The 20604-nt window shown below is 35.4% G+C and overlaps 1 protein-coding gene and 1 non-coding gene across 3 annotated transcripts in view; both read left to right on the top strand.

Moving 5' to 3' along the window:
• The window catches only part of AP1G1 (adaptor related protein complex 1 subunit gamma 1), a 74089-nt gene that overhangs the window by 33422 nt on the left and 20063 nt on the right, over window positions 1-20604 (top strand). For both annotated transcript variants that reach the window (XM_019757351.2, XM_074314626.1), the window contains 10 exons: window positions 3849-3990; window positions 5959-6055; window positions 7546-7622; window positions 10835-10930; window positions 11592-11672; window positions 11875-11973; window positions 14500-14555; window positions 15698-15811; window positions 18767-18907; window positions 19633-19687. In XM_019757351.2, coding sequence (XP_019612910.1) covers window positions 3849-3990; window positions 5959-6055; window positions 7546-7622; window positions 10835-10930; window positions 11592-11672; window positions 11875-11973; window positions 14500-14555; window positions 15698-15811; window positions 18767-18907; window positions 19633-19687 — 958 coding nt within the window. The remainder of the gene's footprint in view (window positions 1-3848; window positions 3991-5958; window positions 6056-7545; window positions 7623-10834; window positions 10931-11591; window positions 11673-11874; window positions 11974-14499; window positions 14556-15697; window positions 15812-18766; window positions 18908-19632; window positions 19688-20604) is intronic.
• Window positions 16093-16178, top strand: LOC141567782 (small nucleolar RNA SNORD71). Its single transcript, XR_012490611.1, has one exon. It is a non-coding gene; the product is annotated as a small nucleolar RNA SNORD71 (small nucleolar RNA).

Here is a 20604-nt window from a genome sequence, read left to right as displayed (position 1 = left end):
TTAGAGGACCTGGTCAAGCAGGGAATTAGCCGTTCTTCCCAGCATCCCTCTTGTAACAAATTTCTGTTAGACATTGAACTCTTACACTTTTCTGTGGTAAATAATGTTCTACTTCGAAATTTCCCAATGGAGAATGGAACATTCCAAAATAAGAATTATGATTTGGTTTTAAATATTGAGTGTGTCATGTAGATGCATTGAGTCTGTGAACTTAATTTTGGGAGAATCTTATGTTTTGGCCTTTAAATAGATACTAAGTTGATTCATTTATTCAACAAATATTTATTGTATGTCTGGAGCTGTTGTAAGCTTTGGGGATGGAGAATGAAAAAAATGGGACAGAAATCCTTGGTGTCATGGAGTTTCTATGCTAGATGTTCAGCATGACTCTTTATACATTTACTCTGGACAGGCCTCTGAGAGTTTCTCTAATTTTTGTTCTTGCATGCTCTGTTGCCCTTATTACTTAAGCCTTCAATCACATGCTGATAATTTGGCAGTTCTGCCTAGCAGCAAGTTTATATTAGAGAGTTAATACCAAACTCAAGTATAGGTTTCTAGCTTGATAAAAACTGGAGAATGAGGCACATAGGCAAAGAAGAAATCTTTGTTTAATTTTAATGGGACCCAGCCAAGCCCTAAGTGAATTTAGGAAAGAGCTACTAATAATAGTTGAAAATTGATCTGGCACTTTAGTCTAAGCTGAGTTAAAGGACTTTGGATCATTTGGGGGTTTTTTGTTTTGTTTTTAAATAAATCTGGTAATGAAGGGGGTATTTTTGTTTGCCTTCTTTTGTGAGTTTTTTGCTTTTTGTCTGTATTATAGGATATCATAGTGTTCCAGCAGTTTTTAAGTTTATTAATGAATGTTTACCTTATTGTTCACTGGTATAGAAGAACTTTTAAGACATTAAAGATCTTGGAATTAAATCATTAAAAGTTGGACATGATATTTTAAGAGCTCACATTATGCAAATAGTCTTAATTGTTGAAAATAAAATGAATGAAAGTCAACTAAATATTCTTGGGAACTGGAAGCCTGAATAGTAAAGCCATAGTCAGTAATTGAGATTCATTTACCAGTAATTTTTAACTTAAATATTCAAATTGGTGGAAAGTAGCAAACCTGGCTAATTTATACTTTACCTTTTCTTTGTTCTTCAGGGAAGACTAAAGCAATTTGTTAGTTTGTTTAAAATTACCAATTATGAACCCTCTTCATGTTAGCTTAAATAACATTTTTTTTTAAAAGATTTTACTGGGGAAAGGGAACAGGACTTTATTGGGGAACAGTGTGTACTTCCAGGACTTTTTTCCAGGTCAAGTTGTTGTCCTTTCAATCTTAGTTGTGGAGGGTGCCGTTCAGCTTCAAGTTGTCCTTTCAGTCTTAGTTGTGGAGGGCGCAGCTCAGCTCCAGGTCCAGTTGCCGTTGCTAGTTGCAGCGGGCGGAGCCCACCATCCCTTTCGGGACTCGAGGAATTGAACCGGTCACCTTGTGGTTGAGAGCCCACTGGCCCATGTGGGAATTGAACTGGCAGCCTTCAGAGTTAGGAGCATGGAGCTCCAACTGCCTGAGCCACCGGGCCGGCCCCTTAAATAACATTTTTTAATGAAAAATAAACTTTTCCAAAATAAAAATAAGAATGGCATTATTTTACATTATTGTAAATCATTACTATCTGGCCTCACAGAAGACAGCTCGGTGCTCCTATTTGCTTTATTCAATTTCTTGTGTCATGTTTTAATTAAAATATGTGAAGATGATTAGCTTATCGCAGATAATGTAGTCAGAACAAGGAAGACAACTTTAATAGCCTTTCAAATAACTATGGATATTCTTCTTTGATACTATACCAAAGCTTCACAAGTGGTAGTTTCTTAAGGATTGCTTACAATGTGGAATCTGAAACCATATCAGTGAAGTTTGGTACTTTGTTATATTGAAAGTCATTAGTCTGTCTTGCACATCTTTTTAGGCACTCATCATGCCTAAGGCGTCGGAGGAAAAAAACAGTTCACTGGTAGGCTGTCAAGTTCATGGTGGCAGTACAAGTTTTCCAAAAGTCTTAATTTTTGCTTCAACCTTGGATTTTCTCATTGGCAATAAATATTAGTTGTTGCTCTTGAAGTGATAGGCTTATTTGGCTGTTTTTCCAAAAAATGTCTGCCAGATACCAAAATTTTAATACTTATAGTTGTCTGTCAGTTATTTTTCAAATAAAAATTATGTCCATTTTGAAAGCAGCTAGTTCATAGTTTAGCTTGCAACTGAAGTAAGTACACACGTGCTTTTCTCTGAAATTGCCACTGTAGTGTATAGCAGGAGTACTTTATGGATACTTCCAATTTTGTCACATAGAATATTAAAAAATGTGCACTCAGTAGTCAAGGTTTAATAAAAATTATTTTTACTGCTTTGTCATGAGCTGTCTTAAGTGAACCAACCTATCTTCTTTCCTTCCTTTTTTGCTTCCACCTTGAGTGTGTGGCAGTGAGTGCAGTGATTAGTAGTACAGTTTGGTGCCACTGCCCTGATGTGTGCTAATGTGCCACTAGTTTTTCCCAACACTGCTTTTGTACCATCAGTACAACTGTCAAGACAGTTGACAAATAATGAGTTAGTTTTGTGAAAATAGTTTGGATCTCATGGACCCCCTGAAACAGTCTTGGGGACTTCCAGGGACCTGTTAGCCACACTTCAACAACCATAGGACTAAAGGATAGTAAAATGCTCTTAAAGTTGGTAGAAGTAGCATAACTCATAATAATTTATCTTCTGAATAGTAAGAGTTGATTATAATATAGGTGAGTTTGTGGTCCAAGCTTTTAATATTTAATACTTTCCTGAAAGTATATACTCCCTGGCTGTTTTGAAAATAATTTAGTGCAATAATCAATGCCTGTTAGAAATAGGATTTTGTGTATCTGTATCACCATATACTGGGCCACTATAAATGTCTACCTTTGTTAAAGGTGGTTTAATTAGCTAATTTTTTTAGTTACATTTTTTTCTTCTTTTGAATAAATAAAACCGTAAAAATTAATGTAACATCAAGGTTTATACTATACTATAAGATCAAAGGTTTAAAGGTATTTCTGTTGTGATGTTTAAATCACCTTAAATGCTCTAGCAGTAGAGATTGTGTTTTCTGATTTTTTTTAAAGGTTTTGGTTAATGTATATCTTACAATTTTTTGTAGTTACTAGTAGAGTATATTAAAAACCTTTTAAAGATACAGTTGTGCTCCATATCTCTATCATTGCCAGGTGTTTTTTTAAAATGATATATCTTTTTTATATTTTATTTTATGGAGGAATATTGGGGAACAGTGTTTTCCAGCTCCAAGTCGTTGTCCTTCAATCTAGTTGTCGAGGACACAGCTCAGCTCTAAATCCAGTCGCCATTTTCAATCTTTAGTTGTAGGGGGCGCAGCCCACCAACCCATGCTGGAGTTGAACCTGCAACCTTGTTGTCGAGAGCTCATGGTCTAACCAACTGACCCATCCGGCCGCCCCGCCTGTTTTTATTTCAATGATTTGTTGAGTTTTCAAAAATGGGTTGTCTTTTAATGTCCAACAGATAACATTGTCTAATTTCTGTTGCTTTGGTATTTGGAAACACTGAGTTGTAAGCCTGTTGGAGGAACTGTCAGTCCATTTGCTGTATTGGTAATTTGTAATAAAGTTAGAAAAAACATTTTTTTTCTTTTTGCAACAAATCATCCTATTGTTTTCCTTATTGGAGAAATCATGCATCATTCAGAGCTACCTGGTTAGGTTGTGAAGCTTCTTCACGGGCAGCACCAGGCATAGCGTGTTCATTTCCACCTGGTTCCTTTCCTTTGCAGTGATCTTAATCATAGCACGCAGTATGTCCAGGGGCTGGCACTTTGTACCCTCGGCTGCATGGGCTCCTCAGAGATGTGCAGAGACCTTGCAGGAGAGGTAGAGAAACTCCTGAAAACTTCCAACTCTTACTTAAGAAAAAAGGTAACTTTTAGTGAAACTAAATGTCTGTGTTTGGATTGGGGAGTATTCTGGAGATGAGAAGGCAAATTATTTATTTTTGAAAGCTCTAATGATGCTATATGGCATACCTTTCTCTGTGCAGTAAATGTCTTTTAAATAACTATATGTGGATCAAGTGTTTAGAAGTCAAAATTTATTTTTTATACTTATTTTGGAGATGATTTTTTTGTTGCTAATTCTCCAATTGATAAGTGATTGTGAACACTTTAATTCTTTTAATTCTTCTTTTTCAAGGAAATGATTTATAAACAAACAAATGTTATTGGGTATCCTAGGTGGCATACTTAATTACTTTCTAAATTACCTGATTCTAAATAGTATTAAAATGAACAAATGATCAAATATTTACAAATTTACTTTTATCCTAATAATTAGTGCTCATGTTTTGTATTGGTGCCTTTGAATCTCTGGAAGTGCAGTTCCGTTGGGACCTCAATAATTGTTAGGCAATGATAAAGGACATACTTGCTACAATTGATATGTCTAAATGGAATACTTATGGAAAACAATGATCTTGCTCTCTTATCTGCTTTTATTTGTTAATATAAACATTTCATTGTTATTTTATTGTGCTTGAACCCTAAATCCTTCATAAACAAAAAGTATAAAATTTAGAACTCCAAAAAGTGAACACATGCTATTGTCAGGTTGGCATTTACTGTGCCTCTATATTAGTGGTGTGATACAGAGGCGTTGAAAGGGCCAAGCTGTTTTCCAGGATCATACACTGTTAATGATGGTTGCAAACCAAAGCCAGTCCTTTCTCTTAAAGAATGTGTGGGCTCTTGTTCAAAAGGTACATTATTTCCTTAAATAGAACATTCCTACAAATTAGAGAAGAAAATCTTCTTTCCTCTAGATACAACATAGGAAGAATTAGCTGAAATCTTTTCTTTTTTTTAAATTAAAGTTTATTGAGATGACAATTGTTAGTAAAGTTACATAGATTTCAGGTGTACAATTCTGTAATACATCGTCTATAAATCACATTATGTGTTCAACACCCAGAGTCAGTTCTCCTTCTATCACCATATATTTGATCCCTTTTACCCTCATCTACCACCCCCATCCCCGCTTACCCTGTGGTAACCACTAAACTATTATCTGTGTCTATGAGTTTTTGTTTCTTCATTTGTTTGTCTTATTCTTTTGTTGTTTTCAGTTTTATATACCAAATATCAGTGAAATCATACGGTTCTCTACTTTTTTTGTCTGACTTATTTTGCTTAGCATTATAATCTCAAGATCCATCTGAAACCTTTTCTTGTTAATGTATCTAAACTTTTTTGGTAGTCAACTCCAACAAATATGGTTATGTTGGAGGGTAACCAAAATCTGTCTTTGAATGTACCTTCTTTTCTAGTGAGTAAGCTAAGATCATCTTTTCTTCAGTAGAGACTAGCTAAGTATCTTTCAAATGATTTTCTTGATGTGAGCAGAGAGTGAATTGGGGAAGGAAGGTATCAGTACTATTGAAAGTAACCAGCAGATTTAAAGTATCTGCCGGATATGTTTTCCAATTGTATGATGTTTTTATAAAACCCTTATTTGGTCATATTACTCAGAGGAATGATTATCACAGATGGAAGTCTTTATTTTTTACATTGCCACTCTACGTAAGTTATGTTTAACTTATTTGATAAATGCATGTTAACCATGGTATAGTCTAGAAAGTTTTTATCCATTTATTTAGCAATAAATGAACAAAGGGACAGGTGAGCCAGGAGTTCTCATTAATGCGATAGTACAAATTGGAAAGCCCTAAGCAATTAATCAACAATAAATCTGATATCTAACTTCTTTCTTCTTTATTTTTCTAGTACTAGGTGAATTAGCTGATAAGGGTTTTTGTTGTTGTTATTATTTATAAGATTGATTGTCGTGACTTAATTGAAATCAGCCTTTTGTCCTTTTTATTTTTTTTCATAGGCAGCACTGTGTGCTGTGCATGTCATCAGGAAGGTTCCTGAACTCATGGAGATGTTTTTACCAGCAACAAAAAACTTACTGAATGAAAAGAACCATGGTAATGTGATTTGGATGCACTGGTGAAGTACTGAGGGAGAAGGGAAAGGAGAAAAGCTTCCGGCAGAGTTGGCCTTCTGTCTCAGTGCAGTGCAGTTGCCTTTCTGCTGTGTTTAGGCACTTTTCCAGGAAAGGCGGATCAGTTGAATTTCTCTCCTACTCTTATATCCTAGTTTTATAATTAGAGATTGATTCCTTCATAGCAAACTTGTTTTTCATTTTTGCTCCTCTTTTACTATACTAAAAGTCCTGTATTAAGTTACTGATATTCAGTGTAATGTACAAATGATATAGCCTTGATTTTCATATTTAAAACCCTCTAGTTTCCTGACTGTTTTATAATAAAAATAAAAAAGAAAAAATTATTTCTTTATTGCCTTGTGGTAGGAGTGTAAGGTTCGTGAAAATCCTTTTAAGTTACTTATAATAGGAATTTGTAATGGGTACTTTGATATGTTTATATAAAACGAGCGGAATTAAATGGAATGTAGCTATTCTTCCCCAAACCTTTTATTCTTATTTTGGAGTCAGTGAAACAAGTTCTGAGTAAAGCCAATTTATGTGTCTTAAATACTAAAAGAAAAAATGGTAAGGTGTATTTAATTTGATGAACTCAGTCCTGTGCCTAACGGCTCAAAATATACTTGTTGGACAAATGAATGTTCAGGGCACATATTTAATGAAAACTGTTGTGAGATTCATTTCACTCACTCTGGAACAAGCAGATTCACTTTGTCTTCCACAATTACTGTACCCTGAAGTTTTGATACATTTTATCTAGAAATTTAACTTCTTATTACGTTTTTTGTATCACGAATTACCTGTCAGAACTCAGCTAAGTGCTTATTATCGTGTGTCCCTGAAAATAAGACCTAGCCGGACCATGAGCTCTAATGCGTCTTTTGGAGCAAAAATTAATATAAGACCCGGTCTTATCTTAATATAAGACCGGGTCTTATATATGATATGATGTGATATGATATGATGTGATAGCTCTTGTTTATAATATAATATATATATAATAGTAAAATATAACACCAGGTTTATATAATGTAAGACTGGGTATTATATTAATTTTTGCTCCAAAAGACACATTATAGCTGATGGTCCGGCTAGGTCTTATTTTCGGGGACACACGGTAAGTATGGAGCAGATGATGCCTAGCTTATATTGACTGTGAACATGTCTTTATTCATATTCTCAGATGGAGAGACATATGTATTGGTTATCATTTTTAGCATTTATTTTGGTCACATATTGTTTAAAAGATTCTGATTTGACTGACTTGACCAGTATTAAATCAGTAGGCATCTATTTAAATACCTCCTTTGTATTTACCTCAATGCTTTGGTTCTTTGGAAGATTAAAAAAAAAAAAGTAGCAAATTCCAAAACTATCCTTTTGGAATTGACCTTCAGAACTCAGAGTCCTGTTCTATGACGTTGAATAATATAGCCTCATTTTTAGTGTTCATGTACTGTTTTCTTTCAGGTGTCCTTCACACATCTGTAGTCCTCCTTACAGAAATGTGTGAGCGAAGCCCAGACATGCTTGCACATTTCAGAAAGGTAGGTGCCATTCTGTGTGCCTAAGCCTTTCTTGATTGAAAATGATTTTCCTGAAAAGTACATAATTTTCTCACAAATTTTCTTTTGAAAGGAAGTTATGGAGCTGAATAAAGGACTTAACTAGCCCTGCTGTGTGGTAGGGCTGGAAGCCAGATTTAGGCTTATAAGAACTGGCAATAGTATAGTGTTTACCCTTCCATAATAAAAGTCTTCTCATTGTTGGCAGACACACCAGTCTCTCAATGTGCTTTATCTGCTGTTTTCACATTGAAGTCAGGAAATGTAACCTGAGGTCAAATTACAAACAGGAATGTGTTTGTGTGTTTTTGTAGGCAGGTAATTTCATTTTTTTTTTGGTTTTTGTTTTTTAAAAGGTGAAAACTGCAGACTGAAATTTGAGATTACTTTTACCTAACGCAGGATCCCCCACTGTTCATTTTAGGCTGTTGACTCCCGTGATGGAAGTCCCTAGCTTTGTTAATTCCTTCCTTCCCTCCCTTTCTTACAGCTTTCTAAAGTGGAAAGTTTTATTTTCTCCACTTACTTTTAGAAGGCAGTAGTAAGGAGGACTCAGAGAAAGACTATTCTTTGGGTAGTTACATGCATTTAATTTTTTTTATAGGGTGCTGATCACTCCATAAATAGGGCTTCCTTTGCACTATAGATCTAATGAGGCTCTAATAGCAATTCTTTTTTTTTTTGGCTTTTTTCCCCCCATAGATGTTCATGTCTTGATTAAATTATTGTAAAATAGTATGAGACCCGTATCTGTCCCTAATGCTTGCTTTGTATGTTTTGTTCCTGTTGTCTGTTTGGAATCCTGCTGTATGTTAGAATGAAAAGGTAAGAATTAACCCTCTTTTAGATGGTGCATGCTGGCGTTAGGTCCTTAGTAGCTTTTGTGTATCCATCCACAAATGTGGCTTTTAAATATATACTAATGCTGAAGCTGTGCTTAATACTATGAGTTATTTGTTCTAGCATTTTTGGCTAACTCCCTAGTCCAGTTTTTGTCTTGTCACTTAAACTCCTGACTCCAAAATCAGCCTTGGATTTCAGTTGCAGCCTTTCCTGAATTGTAAGCCTCCTTCTCTGCCTTTCCTTTATCTTCACTTGAGGAACTCGGAGCAGTTTCTCCCAGTGGCTTTGGTGATGGCAATTCTAGATCGGTTTAGAGCCTTGACACAAAACACTGCTTCTTTTTGAAGTAGATACTTTAGAGCTATATGTGGGTAACCTCATACTTGAAAAAGCTCCGTGTGTACTTCTGAACTTTCAGTTCAGACTTAGAGCTTTTATTTTCCCTTTACCTGCACTTAATCTTGCCTAGAAGTTTTGGAATATAAAAAGGATTGTGAGGTAGAGCGGGTGGGCATCAACTGATTTTCATGGCTGCAGCCTTTCCCTTTGTCATCTTACTTTGTTTGTCTTGTCATCAGTTTTAGTAACTTGCATTTTTGTCTGAACAATAAAGCCGGGCTCCAAGAATTAGTATGCTGAACACTTAGACATTTGTGCTTTTTGTCCCAGGGTGATCTTAATGTGGTGTGCTGGTCTTTTGGAAATAAATAAAACAATTTCTGAATTTAGTAGCCCAAGGGAAAAGGACTTCTCCAAGATGTAAACGAGATTAAAACAATAGTTAGGTATATGCGTAATACAAAAAAGTAGGCCATTGGAAAGTATGCAAGGCGAGATTCTTTTTGTGCAGAGCTTGGTAGATGACCTCAGTTTTATTACATAAATTTTAAAGCAGTGTATAAAATTATATTATTCTTACGTCTGATATAAATCTGCTCACAGTTGACATGCTTAATGTAGATTCTATTTAGAACTTACAGGTGTCTGTGGCTTACATTTGTTTTCATCTTAGAGTTGTCCAAATTAGATTTTTGTTTAGGTGACTTACGAAGCACATAATTCTGAAATGTTTCACGTAATTCTGAAATGTTATGGCCAAACTTATTTAAATTTACACAGATTATGTTCTCTTATATTTAGAAGTGACCTTAGCATTGTGAATGTGTTGTATGTACCTTGGGCCTAGCTTGGCTTTTGTTTCGATCTTGATCCCCTTTTAGAGTTGGGGAGTAGAGCAGGGAGGGGACTGAGTCCCAATACAGTGAGAAAAAGGTAACTGAGTTGCAGCAAAGTTGGGGCTGTCTTGAATGCCTCAAAAGGAGAGGTGATTTAGTTCACTGTGGACATGTCTTAATTTTAGGTGTTTAGAGTTGTTTATATAGCTGAATTGAGTTTTTAGTTGTAGACTGGAAAAGTTCCTGTTGTGAAGAACATTTTGGAGTAGGGTTTTAACATTAAGTTATTGATCAACAGAGTGAAATGAATAATAATAATTAAAGCATCTGTAAGTTCAGCTTGGCAATAAAATTGCCTCTACTATGTGTTAATAAATAATGGACAAAGTAAAGGAAGGACAAGAAGGGAATTCTGAGCATAAGGAATTTAGAGTTTCATTAGTAAGAGAAGAAAAAAAGCAACAAACAGTCTGTATAAGTAAGTGCTGAAATTAAATTTTACTGAAAATTGTGTCATGTAAGGCTAGGGAAAGGAAGTTATTCATGGCCTTGATACCTTTTTAAGGTGAAAGATACAAGTTTTCATGTGTCTCTTCCTCTTGGTCAATGTTGGAGGCTTTTGTATTCCCTATTGTTTGTTGGAAAAGGACATAATGAGCCCTATCTTAAGAGAAATTTTTTTCTCTATTTGAGATAGTATATTTTAAAACTCTAATAAGATCACGAGTATTTTGGGTATGATACCATTTTATATGAAATGTTTGTGTATGTGCTGCTGAAGCAAGCACTGTATCTAGATGTTTAAATGGATAAAACCTGAACATTTTTGTGCCATCTAGGTATGTCAAGTTCTATAGGAGTAGAAATGCAGCAATACGCTCCATAGGCATGTGTTTTACCTGTTCTCATAGGCTTTCTGACCTACTGTTGTTGGTAGTTTCTTTGCATATATAACTCTGGAGTAAAAAAGTCTAGTTTGTTTTTATTCAAGTACTTCTTGAGTTCTTGGTAAAAATACTCCTAAGTTATATTTATTGAACATCAACAATGTACTAGTACATTGGTAGAATTTACTTGGACTCAGACCCTTGTACCCTTTTGCTAAGCCAAATTACCTGCTTATTCATGAGAAGTTCTTTGATGTTCACTTTCTTGATGCATCTTTCTTCCCTACAGCTTGTGCCCCAATTAGTTCGTATTCTAAAGAACCTCATCATGTCCGGATATTCACCAGAACATGATGTTTCTGGTATCAGTGACCCCTTTTTGCAGGTGAGCTTGAAAGAAAGTTTTGAATATATGATATATGAATTTAATACCTTTGGAATAGATTGTTTCCTTCGATTTAAGTTTGTGTTGGGTAGAAATTTGGTAGTTAACTGATTAAACTGATTATATTAATAAATGAATAGTGACACAGTTCTGTATTTTATTAGATTAATAGAATGAAATTATGGTTGTAATAGTCAAAATTATGTAATACATAGAGATTTGACTTACCAATATAAGGCATACCTCGTTTTATTGGGCTTCGCTTTATTGCACTTCACAGATGTTGCTTTTTTTTTTTTTTTTTAACAAATTGAAGGTAAGACCCTCTGCCAGCAAGGATTATGACTTGTTTTATTGTGATACTGTATTGCAGTGGTCTAGAACTGAACTTGTAATATCTCTGAGGTATGCCTGTAATATAGGTCTGCAGGTGGTGGTATCCGTTAGCTGTGGAGTGGCAGTGTGGCTTGTCTAATAATGTCATTAAGACACAGAAACATATATAACATCTCTGAAGATAATGTTTAAAATTCTTCTGTTTGAATTTCGACCTTTTCTAATGAGATCTAAGACTTCATTTAAGATTTTTGAATTTCATGCTAAGCAGACATAATTTATGCCAGACATAATTTGTTGATCTTTCTCATATTTTGCACATTAGGTACGAATTTTGCGGTTATTAAGAATTTTAGGACGAAATGATGATGACTCAAGTGAAGCTATGAATGACATATTAGCACAGGTGAGTAGACCAAGCTTGCATTATGTTAAATATTCATCTTAGTATAGCAGGGAGTAGAACGACTGTGGTTATATGGATCAGTTTTTATTTGTGTTTCCTCATTGGTGGCTATAATCAATCACAAAAATGTCTCTCGATACTCTGGATATTTTGTTGGAAACATTATTTTACCATTTACGTACTGCCCTCTGTGTCTTTTCAGGTTGCTACTAATACAGAGACTAGTAAAAATGTAGGAAATGCTATTCTTTATGAAACGGTTTTGACTATCATGGATATTAAGTCAGAGAGTGGACTGCGAGTAAGTGTTGTTTTAATCTTTTCTTTTCCCTGAACATTTAATTTAGAATAATTGACTTAGACTTTAGTACTTTGGAAATGAATTTCATTTGAAAATTAACTTTAGGAAAGAATGATACAAAATGTATAGTACTGGGTTTTGGCAGCTGAAGTATCATACTCTCCCACTGAAGGCTTTATATTGATCATAATAAAGTTTGGAAGATCTTAGGTATAATTAGATATATAGATACTGTGGCGTGAAGGAAACATTTCAGAATAAGCTTTTACTAGAGCCATGATTTGAGTTGTACTTCAAACAAGACGAGACATCATTTTTTAATTAAATTGTTTTTATTTAAGAAATAAACTCATAGAGTAAAACACAGTAGAGAAGGTATGTGGGGAAGAAAATGTCTGCCTATACCTTTCATGTGTAGAGTCTCAATTCTTCTAGTGGGAAATAGTTACCATTTTCTGATATATTTTTTTAGAGATGTTTTATCCATATTTAAATGTGTTTGTACATGTGTATTTTTTCTCTTCCCACTTTTAAAAACTTTTTATTTGAAATAATTTTAGACTTACAGAAAAGTTGCAAAAATAGTTAAGTTTCTGTATATCCTTCACTCAGCTTCCCATAATATTAGCATTTAATTGCTATAGTGTTATGAAAACTAAGACATTAATATCAATACCATGCCATTATCTAAATTATAGATTTTTCCAGATTTCTCCAATTTTTCTACTAATATTTTTTCCTGTTGTAAGAGCCAATCCATGGTTTCACCTTTCATTTAATTGTGATGTCTCCTTAGTCTCCTCCAATCTATAACAGTTCTTTCATCTTTCCTTGTCTTTCATGGCTGTCACTTTTGAAGAGTACTGATCAGTTAGTTACTTTTTAGTATGTTCCTCAAATTGGCTCTCATATTTTCTCATAATTAGATTGACGTTATGCTTTTTTGGCAAGGCTATCACAGAAGTGATGTGCCTTTCTCAGTATCATATCGAGAGGTACAGCCTATCTATTGGTCTCACTAGTGGTGGTATTAACCTTGATCATTTAGTTAAGGTGGTGTCTGCTGTATCTCTCCACTGTAAAGTTAATATTCCCTTTGCTTAATTAAAAATATTTTGGGAGACACTTTGAGAATATACAAATACCTTGTTCTCCTGAGACTTTTGCTCATCAATTTTATTATCTTTTTTTTTTTTTACGGGACTGTTTTATTGGGGAACAGTGTGTACTTCCAGGACTTTTTTCCAAGTCAAGTTGTTGTTGTTTCAATCTTAGTTGTGGAGGGTGCCATTCAGCTTCAAGTTGTTGTCCTTTCAGTCTTAGTTGTGGAGGGCGCAGCTTAGCTCCAGGTCCAGTTGCCGTTGCTAGTTGCAGGGGGCGCAGCCCACCATCCCTTGAGGGAGTCGAGGAATCAAACTGGCAACCTTGTGGTTCAGAGGACGCCCTCCAACCAACTGAGCCATCCGGGAGCTCAGCGGCAGCTCAGCTCAAGGTGCTGTGTTCAATCTTAGTTGCAGGAGGCACTGCCCAGCATCCCTTGTGGAACTCGAGGAATTGAACTGGCAACCTTGTGGTTGAGACCCAGTGGCCCATGTGGGAATCGAACCGGCAGCCTTCGGAGTTAGGAGCACGGAGCTCTAATCGCCTGAGCCCGGGCTGGCCCCCAATTTTATTATCCATCAGATGATCTTGTCTGCAACAGTTAGGGTGGTGTTCTAATGATACTCTTCTATTTCCTTTTTTTTGTCCTCATTAAATAATTGGAATTCTTCTGTAAGGAAGAATTTTCCCTCATGAATTTATTCATTTTTTTTCAATCATTTATTAATATAAGAATAGCTGGCCTGGGGTTGCCGGTTAGCTCAGTTGGTTAGGAGTACAGTGCTCTTAACAAGGTTGCCAGTTCGGACCCCACATGGGCCACTGTGAGATGCTCCCTCCACAACTAGATTGAAACAACTACTTGACTTGGAGCTGATGGGTCCTGGAAAAAGAAACTTAAAAAAATTTAAAAATGAGAAATAGCTAGCCTATTCTAAGAAACAAATTTACTAACTATAATACAGTATTTTTGTATAGTTCTTTTTGTCTTTAACATTACAGTATCCAAATAACTTAACCAAAGTAACTTAGGTTAGTTCTTTTCTTTTCCCCACCTTTCAAACAAAATGGTAACGTATCATATATATTGTCCTGCACCTTACTTTTTTCATCTAACATTATGTTGGAGCTAGTCCATATTTATGTGTAAAGACCATCCTCCTTAAAGAAAAAAAAATGTGGTAAAGTGTACATAGCATAAAATTTATAATTTTAACCATTTTTAAGTCTAGTTCAGTGGCATTAAGTGCATACACATTGTTGTGCAACCACCACCACCATTTATCTTCAAAATTTTTTATCTTTCCAGTCTATAAAATATCATCTACTACCTTTAAATAGTTTGCACCCATAGGAGACTATGAAATTAAACAATATAGAATACTTAATTTTTCCAGATTTTCAACCTTTGCTATTTTTCTTCAGGTCCTAGCCATAAATATCCTGGGTCGTTTCTTATTGAACAATGACAAGAATATTAGGTAAGTCAGATGAAAAGTGTCTCGTATTTTATTATAAACTCGGTTTTTTCAAGAGTGACTTTGCTTAGGATCACACATTTATTGAGTGACGTATCCAGAACTTGAATGTAGGAAATTCAGGATTTCTATTTTTAGTCTGGTCTTAAGACTACTGTTTTGTAAAGAATTTGAGGACTTGCTTCATGGCTTAATTTTTACTCCTATTTATGCTACAAATCAGGAGTCAGCAAACTTTTTCTGTAAAGGGTCAGATGGTCAATATTTTAGGCTCTATGGGCCTGTGGGTCACTGTGGCAGTTGCACAACTCTGCCTTTTGGCATGAAAGCAGCCAAAGACTGTGTAAATGATGAATATGGCTGTGTTCTTATAAAAATTGATTTACAAAGCCAGACAGCAGATGGCTGGATTTTTGCAGGTAGGCTATAGTTTGCTGACCCCTGCTCTAAACTAAGAAGAAAAAATCTATGTTGGGTTGCAAATCTGGAACATCTTTGTGAATTCCAGTTAGTTTTTTAAAGTGGATGAATTTATCAATATTGTTTTTTATTTTGTTACTTTCCTATATGTAGTATATCCTGTTTGCCTTTTTTCCTTTTTTAATCAAGAGAAAATTTTCTTTCTATCATGTTAAGCTTGAAAAAATGTGGAAATAAGCATTGTGCTATCCTGAATTATCTTCTCCTTCCAAAAGAATTTTTAAATACTTGGATCTTAAACTCAAATTTTTGTAGGGGTAGTTTTAGTACCAGTATTAAATAAAAGAGAAGATACAAATGGTAAAATTGAAATAATTTCCTCTTGCATTTTGAGACTAAGGCCTGAAAAGGCATACTATATGCTTATTTTGTTGTACTATTTGGAAGAACTTGAAAAAATTTAGTCAATCATTTTTAGAAGTTTTAAGTGGACTTGACCTTGAATGGAAATCTAAATCCAAGGCTGCTCCTGGGTGCCACTTTAGATTATAGTGTCTCTTATGCCTTTAAAATGTTACTAGTATACTTACTGTCTTTTCTTTTAAATGTTTAAAAATGTATGTTTTTCCTTAGTCTTTAGACATTTTTTGTGTCATTGTTTAGGCAGAGAACTATCTTCAATTTTACATTTTAATTCTGTTCTTCTGCAACTTTGTTTCATCCAGATATGTAGCCTTGACATCTTTGTTGAAGACTGTGCAGACAGATCATAACGCAGTACAGAGGCACAGAAGCACAATTGTGGACTGTCTAAAAGATTTGGATGTCTCAATAAAACGGTAACAGATTCTTGAGTTCTCTGCCTCCGCCCCACCTGTTAACTTTGTAGTAGTTTTGAAAGTGAGAATGTTGACATTTATGTATTTAGTCATCATTTTCACTGATGTAGTCCCTGCAGAGCAAATCCTTTTATAGAAAGGATTGGCAGGGAGAAGTTTAGGTCAGTGAAGGAGGCCAATAAGGAATACTTAAGTGTACACTGACGTTTTCCTTGTTCTTTGATAATGAAAAAGATAAAGATTAGCTGGGCAAAAGTTTACTTAACAGAGGTACTGTGCTTTGTGTGTTGGAGGATGAAAATATGGAGTGATCCATCGGCCAAGTGTTTTATCACTATGCTGAAACTCAAATTGCTGACAGCACACGTTTTCTCACAGTACTATGCCCTAAGATACTACAGGCAGCTGTGTTTCTTACAACAGTGTATCTAGGAATGATTGGTAGGCAGCAGATAGCACTTTCAAAAGGCATACTTTTTTTTTCCCGTGGTGGCGTAACTCTGCTGGGTTCTCCTCTTAGAAGAATTGTAGATGTTTGTGAAACCTAGCTATAGTTGGCCCTAGTGAAGTTTTGGTTGTATGTTCAAATCCAGAACAAATTGGATTTGACACAATCTCTGAAACCATTGACTTACCAAACATTTATTGTTATTGAATTTCTTTCGTTTGCAGAGAAGAGGTGCTAAGTGCTTGGGCTGTCTAAAGATAAGACCTAGACTCAGTAACAACAACTTTTACATAGTGCTTTGCAAAGGATCTGTAAGCCCCCTCTCATTCAGAGCAAGCCAGTGAGACTAGGCATTTATATCCTCAGTTAACAGATTAGTTAAAATATAGTCCCAAAGGAATCAAATGACTTAACTCCAAAACCCATTGTACAGCCTGGGAATAGAAATCAGGCCTCTGACTCCTATTGTGTTGTTTCTCTGTACCTTATCATTGGGCTTTTCATTTCAAAAGTAAAACGTGTCTCTTTGACAGGCTTTCTAGCAGTAAAAGCTCAAACTCTGTGGCCAGACTGCCTTATTTCAAATCCTGCCTCTGCCCTTAATAGAAGTGGTCTTGTTTACTTAACCTTTAAATGCTCCAGTTGTCCCATATTTAAAATGTGGATACAAGAGTACCCGCTTCATAGGGTTATGCAGTATTAACTGGATTAGTAAAAGTAAAGTACTTAAGCACGATATAAGAATTAGCTATTATTGTATTTCTATAAGGATTTTTTTTTTGCTTGTAAATTAGTTAAAAGTATTTTCTACTTTCTAAATTGCTATTTTTAAAAGTCAGTTTATATGCCATGTTTGAAATTACTGACCAAATATGAAAAGATGCATATAGTAATCTTATAACTTTTATATGTTAAACGTTTCCATTTTTGCCTTGGTTGCCAAATTTGATAGGCAGTTACAGAAATTTGTATATGCTGTTTTTTCCTTTTCTTGGCCTTCATTCTCTCTTTCATTATTTTTCCCAGCTTTATGGAGATATAATTGACATGTAGCATTGTGTAAGTTTAAGTTGTACAATGCTTGGATTTGACACAGTTATATATATTACAAAATAATTACCACCATAGCATTAACACCTGCATCATGTTACATAATTACTATTTCTTTTTTTGTGGTAAGAACATTTAAGATCTACTCCCAGTAATTTTCAAGTATGTAATACAGTATCATTAACTTTAATCACTGTGCTGTACATTATATCCCCAGAGCTTAATCATTTTATATAACTGGAAGTTCATACCCTCTGACCAACATTTCCCCTTCTCTCCCACTTCTCTCCAGACCCTGGTGACCACCCTTCTAATCTCTTTCTATATGTTTGTCTTTTTTTACTTCCACATTTAAGTGATATCCTACAGGATTTGTCTTTCTGTATCTGACTTACTGTACTTAACATAATGCTTTTCGAGATTCTTTTTATTCTAATTTTCCACATACCTTTTTCTTTTTGTTTACTGTAGTTTTTATTTACTCAACAGTAAGAGAAAAATAAACATAAAGCAAGTGATCAGAAATAGCACATTTTGTGCATTTCTTCATCTACATACCTTTTGGTATAAATCATGTTATATCATCTTTGGACAGAAGTGGGTGTAATAAAAGAGTATGGTGACTTTATATATTATAGTTTTAAGGAATAATGCAGAGAGAATAATTTCGTTGCCCCCCCCCCTTTTCTTTTAAAGATTTTATTGGGGAAGGGGAACAGGACTTTATTGGGGAACAGTGTGTATTTCCAGGACTTTTTTTTTTTCCAAGTCAAGTTGTTGTCCTTTCAATCTTAGTTGTGGAGGGTGCCATTCAGCTTCAAGTTGTTGTCCTTTCAGTCTTAGTTGTGGAGGGCACAGCTCATCTCCAGGTCCAGTTGCCATTGCTAGTTGCAGGGGGCACAGCCCACCATCCCATGCGGGAGTCGAACTGGCAACCTTGTGGTTGAGAGCCCGCGCTCCAACCAACTGAGCCATCTGGGAGGCAGCTCAGCTCAAGATGCCGTGTTCGATCTTAGTTGCAGGGGGCTGGGCCCACCATCCCTTGCGGGATTCAGAGGAGTTGAACCAGCAACGTTGTGGTTGAGAGCCCACTGGCCCATGTGGGAACAACCTTCGGAGTTAGGAGCATGGAGCTCCAACCGCCTGAGCCACTGGACCGGCCCTGTTGCCCCTGTTTTTGAGCCTTTTTTCTAAATTTCAGCTTCATAGAATAAATTGTTGAACCCAAACTACGTTTTTGGTCATCAGTAGTGTCTCTCTCAGGAATATTTGAAGAAAAGTGTTGAACAAAGATTCAAAAATAGAAAAAGTAACTTTGATAACGTTGGTTATCTCACATGCAAAGATTGGGATCACAGGATCATGCAAGGAAATTAACACACACCAGTGGTTGGTATTTGTTTTCTTCCCACTGTAAATATCATAACTTTTTTTTCTTAATTTTTCTCCCCTGCAAGGCGTGCAATGGAATTGAGTTTTGCCCTGGTAAATGGGAATAATATCCGAGGCATGATGAAGGAATTACTTTATTTTCTGGATTCATGTGAGCCAGAATTTAAAGCAGACTGTGCATCTGGAATCTTTCTTGCTGCAGAAAAGTAAGATTTAATTTTTACCTTTATTGATAAAAGATACTTGGAACTTTTAAAAGCATCTTCAGAACATGGGGAAAATGTTGTAAACGTGTTTGAAACATGTAACATTTATTTCAAGCTCCCAATTAGAAATTACTTTGAGAAAAAGGCCATGTTAGCCAGCATTTAAGTATGCTAAGACCAAAAAAATTCCCAAGTTTACAAAATCTCTTCCCATGTCTGTTCTTTAACCTCTCGTATATGATGCCCTTTTAATGAAGACTAGAGAAAAGTTATAGCATCTGAATTGTGGCTGTGTAAAATTTTAGGAAAAAATACTTCAAGATTTTGGTAGTACGGTTATTTCTCTACTCTTCAACTGTGAGATTAAGGGAGCAAATCCCTAGTCCTGGTGTTTCCTGGGTCTGGGAACAGTCTCTTTTCTTCTGTCTGCTCTGTCTTCTCCTGCCCTGACCTTATGGTTTGTTTTCTGAGACACTGGAGACAGACTCCCATTTTTCAGCAACTCTTAATTGCAGTATTATGTGAAACGTGTGAGTTTTACAGTGTGCCATTTTATTACCCTTTGAAACGGGTATTGCTGCTAGATTTGAAAGTGAAATGTCTCCAAATATAATTACTTAGCAAGTGAATTTAAAGAAGACCAAAGGCAGGATTTTTTAAAGTCACTGAGCACAGTATAATTTACAGGTTCTCATTTTTTTCACTTGGTACCATTATTTTCTTAGGTATGCACCTTCCAAACGGTGGCATATAGACACAATTATGCGTGTCCTGACAACGGTAAGTAGCTTTTTAAAGTCAACGTATACTAAGAAGTAAGTATACTGAGTAAGAAGACAGCCCTTGTTCTCATGAAGCTTACGTTCTAGTCAGGGAGATAGGAAATTCACAGGGAAGCACGTACTACACTGTCAGGCAGTGAAAAAGCAGCATTGAAAGGACTATGATGATGACAGGGGAGGACGGGATATGGCAGTGGGCCAAGTCACTAAAAGGAGGTAACATTGGAGTAGAAAACTTAGTGAAATGAGGAGCCATACAAAGATTTGGGGAAAGAGTATACTAATCTCAGGGAATAGCAAGTGTTGCAAAGACCTCGGGTAGCAATAAGGCATGGCCTGCTTGGAGAGCAAGAAGGCCAGTGAAGCCAGAGAATGGTAGCATTGATGCAGGGGCTAGATTCTATAGGACATCATAGGAGTTTGGATTTTATTTTGAATGTGATAGGAAGGTTTTGAATGACTAAATTTATTCTGGATTTAAAATTATAGTTTTATAAGGTATTCTTTCTTTGGTAATCTTCCAGAATTTTGGAGCTTTTCTGTTTATCATTCAATTAATAGTCAGAGATTAGAGATTTAAGAGTAAAAATGAAAGTGTAGTGTCATATAAAGAAAACATAACTATCTATGTCTAATTATATCACCAGAAATAGGTGCCGTAAAGGAAAACGTTCATAAATTTGACTGTATTAAAATTTAAAACTTGTATAGCAAAAGGAAATAAATCTACAAAGTTAAAAGACAAATGACAACTAGGGGAAAATCATTGTAACATAACAGCATCTTAATATTTTTAACGTATAAATAACTTACAATTAATAGGAAAAATAAAAAATTCTAATGGAAAAACTGGCATTTGAACAGGCACTTCACAAAAGAAGAAAGAAGTGGCTAGTTAACATTGAAAAAATACCC

This window comes from Rhinolophus sinicus, linkage group LG11 (genome assembly GCF_036562045.2).
Source record: "Rhinolophus sinicus isolate RSC01 linkage group LG11, ASM3656204v1, whole genome shotgun sequence".
Taxonomy (NCBI): domain Eukaryota; kingdom Metazoa; phylum Chordata; class Mammalia; order Chiroptera; family Rhinolophidae; genus Rhinolophus; species Rhinolophus sinicus.
This window is presented reverse-complemented; position numbering and strand designations above follow the sequence as displayed.